The following is a 13,303-nucleotide window of genomic DNA, read 5'->3' as shown; positions in this document are numbered from 1 at the left end:
GGACTCTCCCGATCACGGAGAGACGTGCCGCTCCCAGATCGGCTGCCGTATTGCAGAGATATAGCGTGCAGAAGAAACCAGTATTTTCACGATATGTCAATCTTCGGAAGGCTATATCTCATACAAATAGGGCCCGATCGGTGAAGGACCTACTTTCCCAGGATCGCGAGGATCCAGACTGTCGAACGGCATCAAAGTCTCGACTACGAAAATGAGGCCGATTTTTGGCAAATTTAATGATGTAACCATCATGATTTTTTGCGAAAATCGTGAAAAAGTGGATGTCCCTTTTTCTGGTGTCAATCGGTTGGCAGGACTCTCCCGATCACGGAGAGACGTGCCGCTCCCAGATCGGCTGCCGTATTGCAGAGATATAGCGTGCAGAAGAAACCAGTATTTTCTTGATATGTCAATCTTCGGAAGGCTATATCTGATACAAATAGGGCCCGATCGGTGAAGGACCTACATTCCCAGGATCGCGAGGATCCAGACTGTCGAACGGCATCAAAGTCTCGACTACGAAAATGAGGCCGATTTTTGGCAAATTTAATGATGTAACCATCATGATTTTTTGCGAAAATCGTGAAAAAGTGGATGTCCCTTTTTCTGGTGTCAATCGGTTGGCAGGACTCTCCCGATCACGGAGAGACGTGCCGCTCCCAGATCGGCTGCCGTATTGCAGAGATATAGCGTGCAGAAGAAACCAGTATTTTCACGATATGTCAATCTTCGGAAGGCTATATCTCATACAAATAGGGCCCGATCGGTGAAGGACCTACTTTCCCAGGATCGCGAGGATCCAGACTGTCGAACGGCATCAAAGTCTCGACTACGAAAATGAGGCCGATTTTTGGCAAATTTAATGATGTAACCATCATGATTTTTTGCGAAAATCGTGAAAAAGTGGATGTCCCTTTTTCTGGTGTCAATCGGTTGGCAGGACTCTCCCGATCACGGAGAGACGTGCCGCTCCCAGATCGGCTGCCGTATTGCAGAGATATAGCGTGCAGAAGAAACCAGTATTTTCTTGATATGTCAATCTTCGGAAGGCTATATCTGATACAAATAGGGCCCGATCGGTGAAGGACCTACATTCCCAGGATCGCGAGGATCCAGACTGTCGAACGGCATCAAAGTCTCGACTACGAAAATGAGGCCGATTTTTGGCAAATTTAATGATGTAACCATCATGATTTTTTGCGAAAATCGTGAAAAAGTGGATGTCCCTTTTTCTGGTGTCAATCGGTTGGCAGGACTCTCCCGATCACGGAGAGACGTGCCGCTCCCAGATCGGCTGCCGTATTGCAGAGATATAGCGTGCAGAAGAAACCAGTATTTTCACGATATGTCAATCTTCGGAAGGCTATATCTCATACAAATAGGGCCCGATCGGGGAAGGACCTACTTTCCCAGGATCGCGAGGATCCAGACTGTCGAACGGCATCAAAGTCTCGACTACGAAAATGAGGCCGATTTTTGGCAAATTTAATGATGTAACCATCATGATTTTTTGCAAAAATCGTGAAAAAGTGAATGTCCCTTTTTCTGGTGTCAATCGGTTGGCAGGACTCTCCCGATCACGGAGAGACGTGCCGCTCCCAGATCGGCTGCCGTATTGCAGAGATATAGCGTGCAGAAGAAACCAGTATTTTCTTGATATGTCAATCTTCGGAAGGCTATATCTCATACAAATAGGGCCCGATCGGTGAAGGACCTACTTTCCCAGGATCGCGAGGATCCAGACTGTCGAACGGCATCAAAGTCTCGACTACGAAAATGAGGCCGATTTTTGGCAAATTTAATGATGTAACCATCATGATTTTTTGCAAAAATCGTGAAAAAGTGAATGTCCCTTTTTCTGGTGTCAATCGGTTGGCAGGACTCTCCCGATCACGGAGAGACGTGCCGCTCCCAGATCGGCTGCCGTATTGCAGAGATATAGCGTGCAGAAGAAACCAGTATTTTCTTGATATGTCAATCTTCGGAAGGCTATATCTCATACAAATAGGGCCCGATCGGTGAAGGACCTACATTCCCAGGATCGCGAGGATCCAGACTGTCGAACGGCATCAAAGTCTCGACAACGAAAATGAGGCCGATTTTTGGCAAATTTAATGATGTAACCATCATGATTTTTTGCGAAAATCGTGAAAAAGTGGATGTCCCTTTTTCTGGTGTCAATCGGTTGGCAGGACTCTCCCGATCACGGAGAGACGTGCCGCTCCCAGATCGGCTGCCGTATTGCAGAGATATAGCGTGCAGAAGAAACCAGTATTTTCTTGATATGTCAATCTTCGGAAGGCTATATCTCATACAAATAGGGCCCGATCGGTGAAGGACCTACTTTCCCAGGATCGCGAGGATCCAGACTGTCGAACGGCATCAAAGTCTCGACTACGAAAATGAGGCCGATTTTTGGCAAATTTAATGATGTAACCATCATGATTTTTTGCGAAAATCGTGAAAAAGTGAATGTCCCTTTTTCTGGTGTCAATCGGTTGGCAGGACTCTCCCGATCACGGAGAGACGTGCCGCTCCCAGATCGGCTGCCGTATTGCAGAGATATAGCGTGCAGAAGAAACCAGTATTTTCTTGATATGTCAATCTACGGAAGGCTATATCTGATACAAATAGGGCCCGATCGGTGAAGGACCTACATTCCCAGGATCGCGAGGATCCAGACTGTCGAACGGCATCAAAGTCTCGACTACGAAAATGAGGCCGATTTTTGGCAAATTTAATGATGTAACCATCATGATTTTTTGCGAAAATCGTGAAAAAGTGGATGTCCCTTTTTCTGGTGTCAATCGGTTGGCAGGACTCTCCCGATCACGGAGAGACGTGCCGCTCCCAGATCGGCTGCCGTATTGCAGAGATATAGCGTGCAGAAGAAACCAGTATTTTCACGATATGTCAATCTTCGGAAGGCTATATCTCATACAAATAGGGCCCGATCGGTGAAGGACCTACTTTCCCAGGATCGCGAGGATCCAGACTGTCGAACGGCATCAAAGTCTCGACTACGAAAATGAGGCCGATTTTTGGCAAATTTAATGATGTAACCATCATGATTTTTTGCAAAAATCGTGAAAAAGTGAATGTCCCTTTTTCTGGTGTCAATCGGTTGGCAGGACTCTCCCGATCACGGAGAGACGTGCCGCTCCCAGATCGGCTGCCGTATTGCAGAGATATAGCGTGCAGAAGAAACCAGTATTTTCTTGATATGTCAATCTTCGGAAGGCTATATCTCATACAAATAGGGCCCGATCGGTGAAGGACCTACATTCCCAGGATCGCGAGGATCCAGACTGTCGAACGGCATCAAAGTCTCGACAACGAAAATGAGGCCGATTTTTGGCAAATTTAATGATGTAACCATCATGATTTTTTGCGAAAATCGTGAAAAAGTGGATGTCCCTTTTTCTGGTGTCAATCGGTTGGCAGGACTCTCCCGATCACGGAGAGACGTGCCGCTCCCAGATCGGCTGCCGTATTGCAGAGATATAGCGTGCAGAAGAAACCAGTATTTTCACGATATGTCAATCTTCGGAAGGCTATATCTCATACAAATAGGGCCCGATCGGTGAAGGACCTACTTTCCCAGGATCGCGAGGATCCAGACTGTCGAACGGCATCAAAGTCTCGACTACGAAAATGAGGCCGATTTTTGGCAAATTTAATGATGTAACCATCATGATTTTTTGCGAAAATCGTGAAAAAGTGGATGTCCCTTTTTCTGGTGTCAATCGGTTGGCAGGACTCTCCCGATCACGGAGAGACGTGCCGCTCCCAGATCGGCTGCCGTATTGCAGAGATATAGCGTGCAGAAGAAACCAGTATTTTCACGATATGTCAATCTTCGGAAGGCTATATCTCATACAAATAGGGCCCGATCGGTGAAGGACCTACTTTCCCAGGATCGCGAGGATCCAGACTGTCGAACGGCATCAAAGTCTCGACTACGAAAATGAGGCCGATTTTTGGCAAATTTAATGATGTAACCATCATGATTTTTTGCGAAAATCGTGAAAAAGTGGATGTCCCTTTTTCTGGTGTCAATCGGTTGGCAGGACTCTCCCGATCACGGAGAGACGTGCCGCTCCCAGATCGGCTGCCGTATTGCAGATATAGCGTGCAGAAGAAACCAGTATTTTCACGATATGTCAATCTTCGGAAGGCTATATCTCATACAAATAGGGCCCGATCGGTGAAGGACCTACTTTCCCAGGATCGCGAGGATCCAGACTGTCGAACGGCATCAAAGTCTCGACTGCGAAAATGAGGCCGATTTTTGGCAAATTTAATGATGTAACCATCATGATTTTTTGCGAAAATCGTGAAAAAGTGGATGTCCCTTTTTCTGGTGCCAATCGGTTGGCAGGACTCTCCCGATCACGGAGAGACGTGCCGCTCCCAGATCGGCTGCCGTATTGCAGAGATATAAGAAAAAAGCATCCTCTAAATGATACGCAAATCCGAATCTTCGCAAGGCTATATCTCAGGCAAATAGAGACAGTACGGTGAGGGACATACTCTCCCAGGATCGCGAGGATTCAGACTGTCGAACGGCATCAAAGTCTCGACTACGAAAATGAGGCTGATTTTTGGCAAATTTATTTTGGCATCGGATTGTTGCTCCGTGGTGGTCTGGTGGCTGAGGAAGCGCGGAATAGTGGGCCACAACTGGACAACTGGCGCCAAAGGGCGCCGCTGGTCTTCAAAATGGCAGCCACGGAAAATCTCCCCACAAATCCAATTGAGATGGCAGTGCTTCGATAGGTCGTGGCAGTTTCTCAAAATTCATACCGATGGTTTCATATCGATGGTTTATATCGATGATTATAAAATTATCGATATTTGATTAGTTATTGATTATTTGGTAATTTTTAAAATACCAAAAAATACCGAAAATAATACTGCTTGTAGGACTTGAATTCGTCAGTATATTTACGGTATATTTTGAAAATGCGGCGGTATGTGTCGGTATATTTCTGAGGGTAGGACGGTATATTTTATCGATAAGTCCGCGGTCACACTGAGAAGCAGATAAAACGTAGAAATTAAATAGATTAGCTTAATAAATGTTAAGTTAAAGTGTGGAAACCTGAGACTAAGGTAAGCAACACTTAGAACATAAGTTTATCTCAATATTCACGTCTTTGGGGGGGCGTCTTCGCTGCCTCTGTTCGGCGACACCCGCGCCACCACACGATAAAAAAATGGAGTACAGCCACGAAAATTTGCGGCCGTAGCTGCGAGGTGCCACTTGCCGCTTCTGGCACAAAATCAATAATCAGCAATAAGTGCGCTTTCTGTTTTCAAATGCATTTTTGTTGACTTGTTTGCAGTGAAAGGATGTCGAAACGCAGCGCTGAAGATGCTACTGGCGGCAGCGGTAGCAGCTGCTTGGTGGCGGCGGCAGCGGCTGGACAGCCACCCATTAAGAAGGTGCACTTCGAGCCGCACCTCATTGGGCCGGTTTCCACTCTCGAGGAGATGGACATCAAGGTGCTCGAGTTCCAAAACAAGAAGCTTGCCCAGCGCATCGAGCAGCGGATGCGCACCGAGGCCGAACTGAGGCACCGCATTGAACAGCTGGAAAAGCGGCAAACGCAAGACGATGCCGTGCTGAACGTGGTGAATCGGTATTGGAATCAACTGAACGAGGACATCAGAGTCCTGCTGCAGCGATTCGATGCAGAGACGGCCGATGAGCTGGAGAACAAGAATGAGAACGAGGTGACCACTTCGTTTCTAACGCAACTCTCCACATGGGACAAGGAGGAACTGGACGAGAAGCTGGCCAACCGCGTCCAGGTGTCGAAGCGTGCAGTGGCCAAGATCGTGCAGGTTATTGATCGGGTAATGCAGCGTAATGAGAAGATAACTCATGTTTTGAGAGGCGATAGCCTGTCGAGTGCAACAGGGTCCGGGGCCGCGGGAACTAGTGGTGGAGATGAAGAGCAAAAGTCCAGTGGCGAGGCGGAAGCGGCTATCCTTCGAGTCCAGGCGCTCGAGGAGACGCTCAAGAAGACGCACATCGAGATCATGACCGAGAACCGCAGCCTGCAGAATCTGAACACGTCGCTGCACGAGAAATTCCACACAATGTCGCTAAAAATGAAGGAATACCAGGACGCCCTCACCGCGAAGGAGACGGAGAATGCCGAGCTCAAGAACCAAATCGATGAGCTGCAGTATGACCTGGAAAAGATCCACTGCCGCAACGACAAGCTCGAGAACCATCTGGCTGAGGCCATTGAGAAGCTGAAGGCCTATCACCAGATCTACGGCGATCCTAACAAGAGCAGCAACAGTGCCAAGACCCCAAGCACGGGTTCCGCCACTACCACAACCAGTGTGAACAGCCAGCTCCTGGAGGATTTGCAAAAAGAGCTGGAAGAGTATCGGGAATTGGCCAACAATCGATTGCAGGAGCTGGACAAGCTGCATGCAACGCATCGCGAGACCCTCAAAGAAGTAGAGAAGCTCAAGATGGATGTAAGTATATAGCCTTAGTTGATATACCAATTTATATACTCAATTCTCGATTTCATCAGATACGGCAACTACCCGAGTCGGTGATTGTGGAGACCACGGAGTACAAGTGTCTGCAATCTCAGTTCTCCGTTCTCTACAACGAGTCCATGCAGATTAAAACGATGCTTGACGAGACGCGGAACCTATTGCAGACGAGCAAAAATCAACATCTCCGTCAGATCGAGGTGATGGAGAGCGAGGAGCTAATTGCCCAGAAGAAGGTGCGCAGCGAGATGATCCAAATGGAGGACGTCCTAGCCGCCATACGCAAGGAGTATGAAGTTTTGCGCATCGAATTCGAGCAGAATATGGCTGCCAACGAGCAGACGGCGCCCATCAACCGCGAAATGAGGCATCTCATTACCTCGCTGCAAAATCACAATGGCCAGCTCAAGGGCGAGGTGCAGAGGTACAAGAGAAAGTATAAGGACACGTCCACGGAAATTGTCAAGATGCGGAAGGAGCTGGACGATGCCCTGGCCAAGCTGGAGGGCAACAAACTTCAAGCAGCTACAAATGCTGCAGGCGAGGAGATCAAGCAGGAATCTGCGGCGAATGTCAAAGAGGAGAATGCCAACCACTCATCCTCCTCTGGGCAGACAAACAATACGAATGCCGGCAGCGACACCAACATAGCCAATATTAAAGAGGAGAACCCTGCCACGGCCGATGATGAAATGGATGACGAAGCTGGCAAGGATGTCAAGGATGGTATTAAACAGGAAAAGCTTAGCGCAGCAGAGACCGCGACAGCAGAGAAGAAGGACTCTCCTGGGCCACAGAACTCAACAACAGGAGCCTCAAATGCTGGTTCAGGAAACGCCGTCAAAGCCGAAAAGGATTCCAAGGATGGTGTGAAAGCCAAGGACGTGAAGACCGTGGAAAGCGAAACGGTACGCGATCTCAAGGCCCAGCTAAAGTAGGTTCTATTCCATCTGAAATGGCGAACTGTTTGGCAACTTAATTGTATTTTTCTTGTTTTATAGGAAAGCGTTGAATGATCAGAAGGAGATGAAACTGCTGCTGGACATGTACAAAGGCGTCTCGAAGGATCAACGCGACAAAGTACAACTGATGGCCACCGAAAAGAAGCTCCGCTCTGAAATTGAGGAGCTGCGGCAACAGCTTAAGAAGCTGCAGGAGAGCAAGCGCGAAGAGCGGAAAAAGCTCGCCGACGAAGAGGCGCTACGGAAAATCAAGCAGCTCGAGGAGCAAAAGTACGAGCTTCAGAAGCAAATGGCCAACCATAAGCCTTCGGAGAACGCGTGGGGCGGTGCACCTGGCCCAGCGGGCAACTATACTCGGCCTTTTGTGGGCTCCCACGAGGAAGAGGCGCTGCTTAACGAAATGGAGGTCACGGGACAGGCTTTTGAGGACATGCAGGAGCAGAACTCGAGGCTCATCCAGCAACTGCGTGAGAAGGACGATGCCAACTTCAAGCTCATGTCGGAACGCATCAAGGCCAATCAGCTGCACAAGCTACTGAGGGAAGAGAAGACAGTGCTTGAGGACCAGATGGCCACTGCAACGAGTCAGATCGAAGCCATGCACGTCGTGCTGCGAAAGCTGGAGGAGAAGGAGCGCAGTCTACAAGCAACAGTGGCCTCGATGGAGAAGGAGCTGATGCTGCGGCAACAGGCCATGGAGATGCACAAGCGTAAGGCCATTGAGTCGGCGCAATCGGCGGCCGACTTGAAGCTCCATCTGGAGAAGTACCATGCACAGATGAAGGAGGCGCAGCAGGTGGTGGCTGAAAAGACGAGCTCCCTGGAAGCGGAGGCGTACAAGACGAAGAGGTTACATGAGGAGCTGGCACAGTTCAAGCGCAAGGCAGAGCGCATGAAGAAGATGGAAATGTCTGGCACAACCATCGACGAGGTGATGATCGAGGAGATCCGCGAGTACAAGGAGACGCTCACGTGTCCATCGTGCAAGGTGAAGCGAAAGGATGCAGTCTTGTCAAAGTGCTTCCACGTCTTCTGCTACGACTGCCTGCGCACACGGTACGAGACAAGGCAGCGAAAGTGTCCCAAATGCAACTGCGCCTTCGGCGCCAACGATTATCATAGGTTATATCTGCAGTAAATAAGCGATAGACCCCCTTAAAGGTAATTTAGGTACGTTTCGGCATGTCCTATTCACAACCACACACGCACTCATAGACAGACATTCATGCCGAATTATTCATTATGAGCATATAATACGAGTATCTAATCTATGTATGTATGTACTAATCTTTTGTTTAAGTAGCCTCCGAATAACTCCCCCGATTCCCACTGTGGGCACTTATTTGAATTTGTTCATATGGCGCCAAGCATCTCACTATGAGTTCCGCGAGACTTCGTCGCGGCTTTTTTATGTAGCTTCTAGTTTTTGTAAATCAAACTATTTTTAAATGATTTAATTTGAAACTAAATGTACGAACTCTAATAAATGGCTAAAAACTTTAATTTTAGATTAAAATCCATTTTCGCAGTTTGAAAATGTCTGGTTTTCTGGCGGTCGATAAATATACATAATATCTTATCGCACAATAACATCGATATATCACAGTACATATATTGATATGACAAGCTTTTTAATTATACCCGACACTCGATTTGTGGTGAAAGTGGACGTGTAACGGCCAAAAGGAATCGTTTCCGACCCCATAAGGTATATATATTCTTGATCAGCATCAATAGCCGACTCGATAGAGCCCTGTCTGTCTGTCCGCCGTCCGTCTGTTCGTCTGTCCGTCCCCTTCAGCGCCTAGTGCTCAAAGACTATAAGAGCTAGAGCAACGATGTTTTGGATCCAGACTTCTGTGATATTTCACTGCTACATAAATATTTCAAAACATCGCCCCGCCCACTTCCGCCCACACAAAGGACGAAAATGGCATCAACATTTTTAAAGATACGATAAAACCAAAAACGCAGACTCGTAGAGGATGACCATATCTTCTAGAGTGTAAAATCTCAACCAGATCGTATAATTATTATAGCCAGAATCAAGAAAACAATTTGCAGTGGCTACGCAGCGCCCGACGTCACGCTCAGACTGATTTTCTGTCTCTCTCGCACGCACTCTTTGTCGTGTCGTTTAATATTAGCGCCGTCTGCCGGAGGAGAGCCATACTGACTTAGTATCGGGTATAACTGTAGAGTTGCGGAGTCCGCAGCAACTCACAACGTTCCCCCTCGTTTTTTTTTTAAATGTAACTGAGGTTTTTCAAAATGCTGCTTTCATCAAAACGCAAGACCATGCGAACCGTCGAATGAATGAAGCAAAAAGCATACGAAATCGCACAGCACAAAGAACTTTCCAACGAATTCAAACGAAAACGAAAATGTGCGTCTGAATAGGTAACAATTGCTAGGTCGCTCATTTCCAAGAAACAAAACATTTTAACATGTTTAAGAGTTTGAATTAAAATTTCAATGAAACCGAAATAGTAATTTTAGAGTAAACCTTACATTTTGATTCGCATAAAGTGGGGACAGATCTTGTGGCGTGGCTGGAATTTCTTGCTATACTTGTCAACTTTCCCTCAAAATTAGGATATGGGGGATCCAGACTGTCGATTGGCCTTAAAATCTCGACTAAAAAAGATCAAGGTAAACATACGCGCAGACTGACCCATTCTAGGAAACATTCTACTTATAAGAAAGTAGTGAGATGAGAGGAGATTCAATTACAAATAGTTTCTGGTTTCCAGATCGTGTCGTAATATTCATGGAAATCCGCCCCAACTCCCGAGATCCATCCATCCCTTCCATTGAGAATTGCTGATCTAAAGCTTGGATCGAAAAACCAACCCAAGGGAGCCACAGAATAGAATAGAAGGCACTGTGCTTATTTACAACGAAAAGAACAATTTAAAGCCTAGAAATAGCTTGAAATAACCTAGAATAGGCGAAAACTATTTGGTTAGGTCCTGTTCATTATAGCGGTACAGATTATAAAGCTAAATCCACATTTAACGAATAAAGAATAGAGTATTTTGTATAGGTTCGTCGAAATTATGAACCGCTTTTGAATGTCGATATTCTCGTACATTATTTATCAGCAACTTGATCATCATCAATGGCCGAAACCATGGCCCCCTGATGGAAGGAAGCGAGATAGCAACACAGTTGGGTGGTTGGGGGAGAAGTGAAATAGAGAGAGACAGATGTAGCGGAATAGAGAATAGTAACGGAAGAATGGAAAAAGATAAAGTAAATTAAATTCGAATTAAATAGAATTAATAGTTATAACATTACGAGCTGTCGTGGTTCCTCTCTTTCATTCTATGTGTTTCCCATCTCTCATTTCAAGTGCTAGCAAGAAATGACAATTGCCGAGAGATATCGTAGAGAGATCACACCTCCCCGCATTAAGCAAAAAATCAATTCCTTTCTTGAGCGAACAGCAATATCAAAAGACAGAAAGAGCCGTGGTCTTGGCGCGGCTCCCACCGTTCCAGCTCGTTGAATTGGAGTGTTGTCCCCTTTCCAAAGGAGCACCATTAAACCAACTATATCGGTTCTGTACTTAAAAAGTATGGCTCGAAACGAATCTTAGAGTTACCTGCAGTATAAAAAGTCTGCTGTTCACTTCAGAGATAGTTAATGGTAAAAGTATATTTGATGTGTCCTAATTACATTATTAGATCGACCCATAAATTATGGAATCTTATGTTTGATCTTTGCATAGAAATACTTTTTATTGGGATGCTATTCAAAGACTGTAGGGAATATTCCATTCATAAAAGCTCGACATTCTTCGATTTCACTTTTTCGGCGTTGGTACCATATGCACCTTCGATGAGTTTTAAATTTTTAATGGCTTTAGGTCACGCCCATCCAATTTCAATAATTATTTGTGCACAATGACCATAACAATACATATAGCAAATTATCCCAGTCTAGCCATATAATTTGGGGCCACTAATTGAGACCCGAAAGACTGCGAATGCCATAAAAGTTTAGGCTTCGCATTGGGTTCAATCAGTTTTTGAATTATCCTTTGAAATGCAGGACCTTCTGGATCAGGAACTGGATCGTATGGACAAGCTGCCAAAGCAAGGTCTGTTCTGGGTGGAGCTCAGCGCCTATGCTCTTGGTATCAACATAGCTCCGCGGAAGCGTAGCTCCAAGCACTGCCGACTGTAAGTACATACATACATGTACAAGGAATTTTTCATTGGGAATTTCGTGATGATTTCATGTTTTCTTTATATAGGACGCTCATTGTGGTCTTGCTTGTCAATTTGAGCATAATCTACAGCCTAGTGGCGTTTATTATGGCTAATTTTCAGGTCTCCTTCGAGACCTACGTTGAGGTTCGCTTGGGATATCACTTGATTGCATACGAATAACTAACCGTTCTGAGTTTCCTTCAGGCTGTGCTGCTCACCTTCCAACTTAGTGTTGGGGTGGTCAAGATGTTACACTTTCAAAGCAGCTTGGGAGCATCAGTACAATTGGTGCATTCGACGGAGACAGGACAGGTACTGAAATCATTGGGTCTCTTCGATTTGGGTATGAATAACACAAAATCTGCAAATGCAAAATCAGCAATATCTTTCTAATGAAACTTGTCTTAGATTTGCCTCGAAAACAGGATCTCCTTAGGTCTTTGAGATCAATATTGCTTGACAATTGGCTGATCATCGATCGCCAGGTTATGTTTTTCTTCAAAATTGTCACTATGCCGGTGCTCTACTACACAATGCGTCCATACTTTCAGTACATCTTCGATTGCTATATTATTCGAGATACGTGTGAAATGACCCTGAGTAGGTGCTGACTCGGAAAGTAATGGTCATTTCATAATCCCTTTATCTTTATAGCTTATCCTGCTATAGTACCTTTTGTGAAGCTTGGAGCCTATGAATTTCCTTCCTACGTGGTTCGATTCTTTCTTTTGCAAAGTGGTCCTCTTTGGTGCTTTTTTGGTAAGTAGCTAAACTGGTAATATCAATCTGCCACTAATCGCAGTGCCCCTGTCAGCTGTATTTGGCTTCAATAGCCTCTTTGTGGTGCTCACAAGGTACGAGTCGGGTCTGATTAAGGTCCTAAGATACTTGGTGCAAAACTCCACGTCGGACAACTTGGTGCCCAAGCATCTACGGGTGCGGTATCTTCAATGTTGCGTCCGACTCTTTGCTCGTATTGCGAAGTAAGTAGGGGTTCCACAAAAACTATCTTTCTTTATTAAATTTCTTTGCAGTCATCATAACCAGATAGAAAACCTCTTCAAATATATTATCCTGGTGCAGTGTTCCGTCAGCAGCGTCCTCATATGCATGCTACTATACAAGATTAGCACCGTCTTGGTTTGTTATTCGTTGTATGTATGAGTTTACTACATCAATTAATGGTGGCTCTGGTTTTTAGGAAGTGGGCTGGGTATGGATGGGCATGATTATGGTGTACTTTGTGACAATAACTCTGGAGATCAGCTTGTACAATGTAAGCGCGCAGAAAGTGGAGACCCAGAGCGAGCTGCTCTTCCATGACTGGTACAACTGTGGCTGGTATAATGAATCGAGGGACTTTAAGTTCATGATTAAAATGATGCTTCTCTTCTCTCGACGAACATTTGTCTTGAGCGTTGGCGGCTTTACCAACCTCTCGCACAAGTTCCTAGTACAGGTTATGCTCCTAGATATGCTAAATGAAGAATTTGAATTAATTTGAATTAAACCACAATCCCGCAGGTCTTTCGGCTGAGTGGAAATTTCTTCTTGCTATTGCGGAATATGAACAACAAATAAGCGGAGTTTGGTTTATAC

At 45.8% G+C, this 13,303-nt stretch overlaps 2 protein-coding genes across 2 annotated transcripts; both read left to right on the top strand.

Annotated features, from left to right (window-relative positions):
• The first annotated feature begins 5,051 nt into the window (after positions 1-5,051).
• On the top strand, positions 5,052-8,990 carry LOC6602459 (E3 ubiquitin-protein ligase Bre1). Its single transcript, XM_002027451.2, has 4 exons — positions 5,052-5,115; positions 5,349-6,501; positions 6,561-7,459; positions 7,527-8,990. Exons 2-4 carry the CDS (start codon positions 5,356-5,358, stop codon positions 8,623-8,625), a joined length of 3,144 nt encoding a protein of 1,047 aa, XP_002027487.1. The 5' UTR covers positions 5,052-5,115; positions 5,349-5,355; the 3' UTR covers positions 8,626-8,990.
• Positions 8,991-11,537: 2,547 nt separating this feature from the next.
• On the top strand, positions 11,538-13,301 carry LOC6602460 (odorant receptor 67b). The gene is made up of 9 exons (XM_002027452.2): positions 11,538-11,674; positions 11,749-11,848; positions 11,909-12,047; positions 12,113-12,304; positions 12,359-12,463; positions 12,519-12,687; positions 12,739-12,844; positions 12,906-13,163; positions 13,229-13,301. The coding sequence occupies exons 1-9, from the start codon at positions 11,538-11,540 to the stop codon at positions 13,283-13,285; spliced, it is 1,263 nt and encodes a 420-aa protein (XP_002027488.1). The 3' UTR covers positions 13,286-13,301.
• The last annotated feature ends 2 nt before the right edge of the window (positions 13,302-13,303 follow it).

The sequence above is a fragment of the Drosophila persimilis genome, unplaced genomic scaffold (genome assembly GCF_003286085.1).
Source record: "Drosophila persimilis strain 14011-0111.01,24,50 unplaced genomic scaffold, DperRS2 tig00000798-arrow-arrow-pilon, whole genome shotgun sequence".
NCBI lineage: Eukaryota > Metazoa > Arthropoda > Insecta > Diptera > Drosophilidae > Drosophila > Drosophila persimilis.
The sequence above is the reverse complement of the archived record's forward strand: the minus strand, read 5'-3'. Positions and strand labels throughout refer to the sequence as shown.

Coding starts and splice junctions, on each gene's coding strand:
- LOC6602459 (XM_002027451.2), top strand. CDS start 5,356: ATGTCGAAACGCAGCGCTGAAGATGCTACTGGCGGCAGCGGTAGCAGC. Junction 6,502..6,560: donor TAGAGAAGCTCAAGATGGAT/GTAAGTATATAG, acceptor CGATTTCATCAG/ATACGGCAACTACCCGAGTC. Junction 7,460..7,526: donor GATCTCAAGGCCCAGCTAAA/GTAGGTTCTATT, acceptor CTTGTTTTATAG/GAAAGCGTTGAATGATCAGA.
- LOC6602460 (XM_002027452.2), top strand. CDS start 11,538: ATGCAGGACCTTCTGGATCAGGAACTGGATCGTATGGACAAGCTGCCA. Junction 11,675..11,748: donor AGCTCCAAGCACTGCCGACT/GTAAGTACATAC, acceptor TTCTTTATATAG/GACGCTCATTGTGGTCTTGC. Junction 12,305..12,358: donor TACGTGTGAAATGACCCTGA/GTAGGTGCTGAC, acceptor TTATCTTTATAG/CTTATCCTGCTATAGTACCT.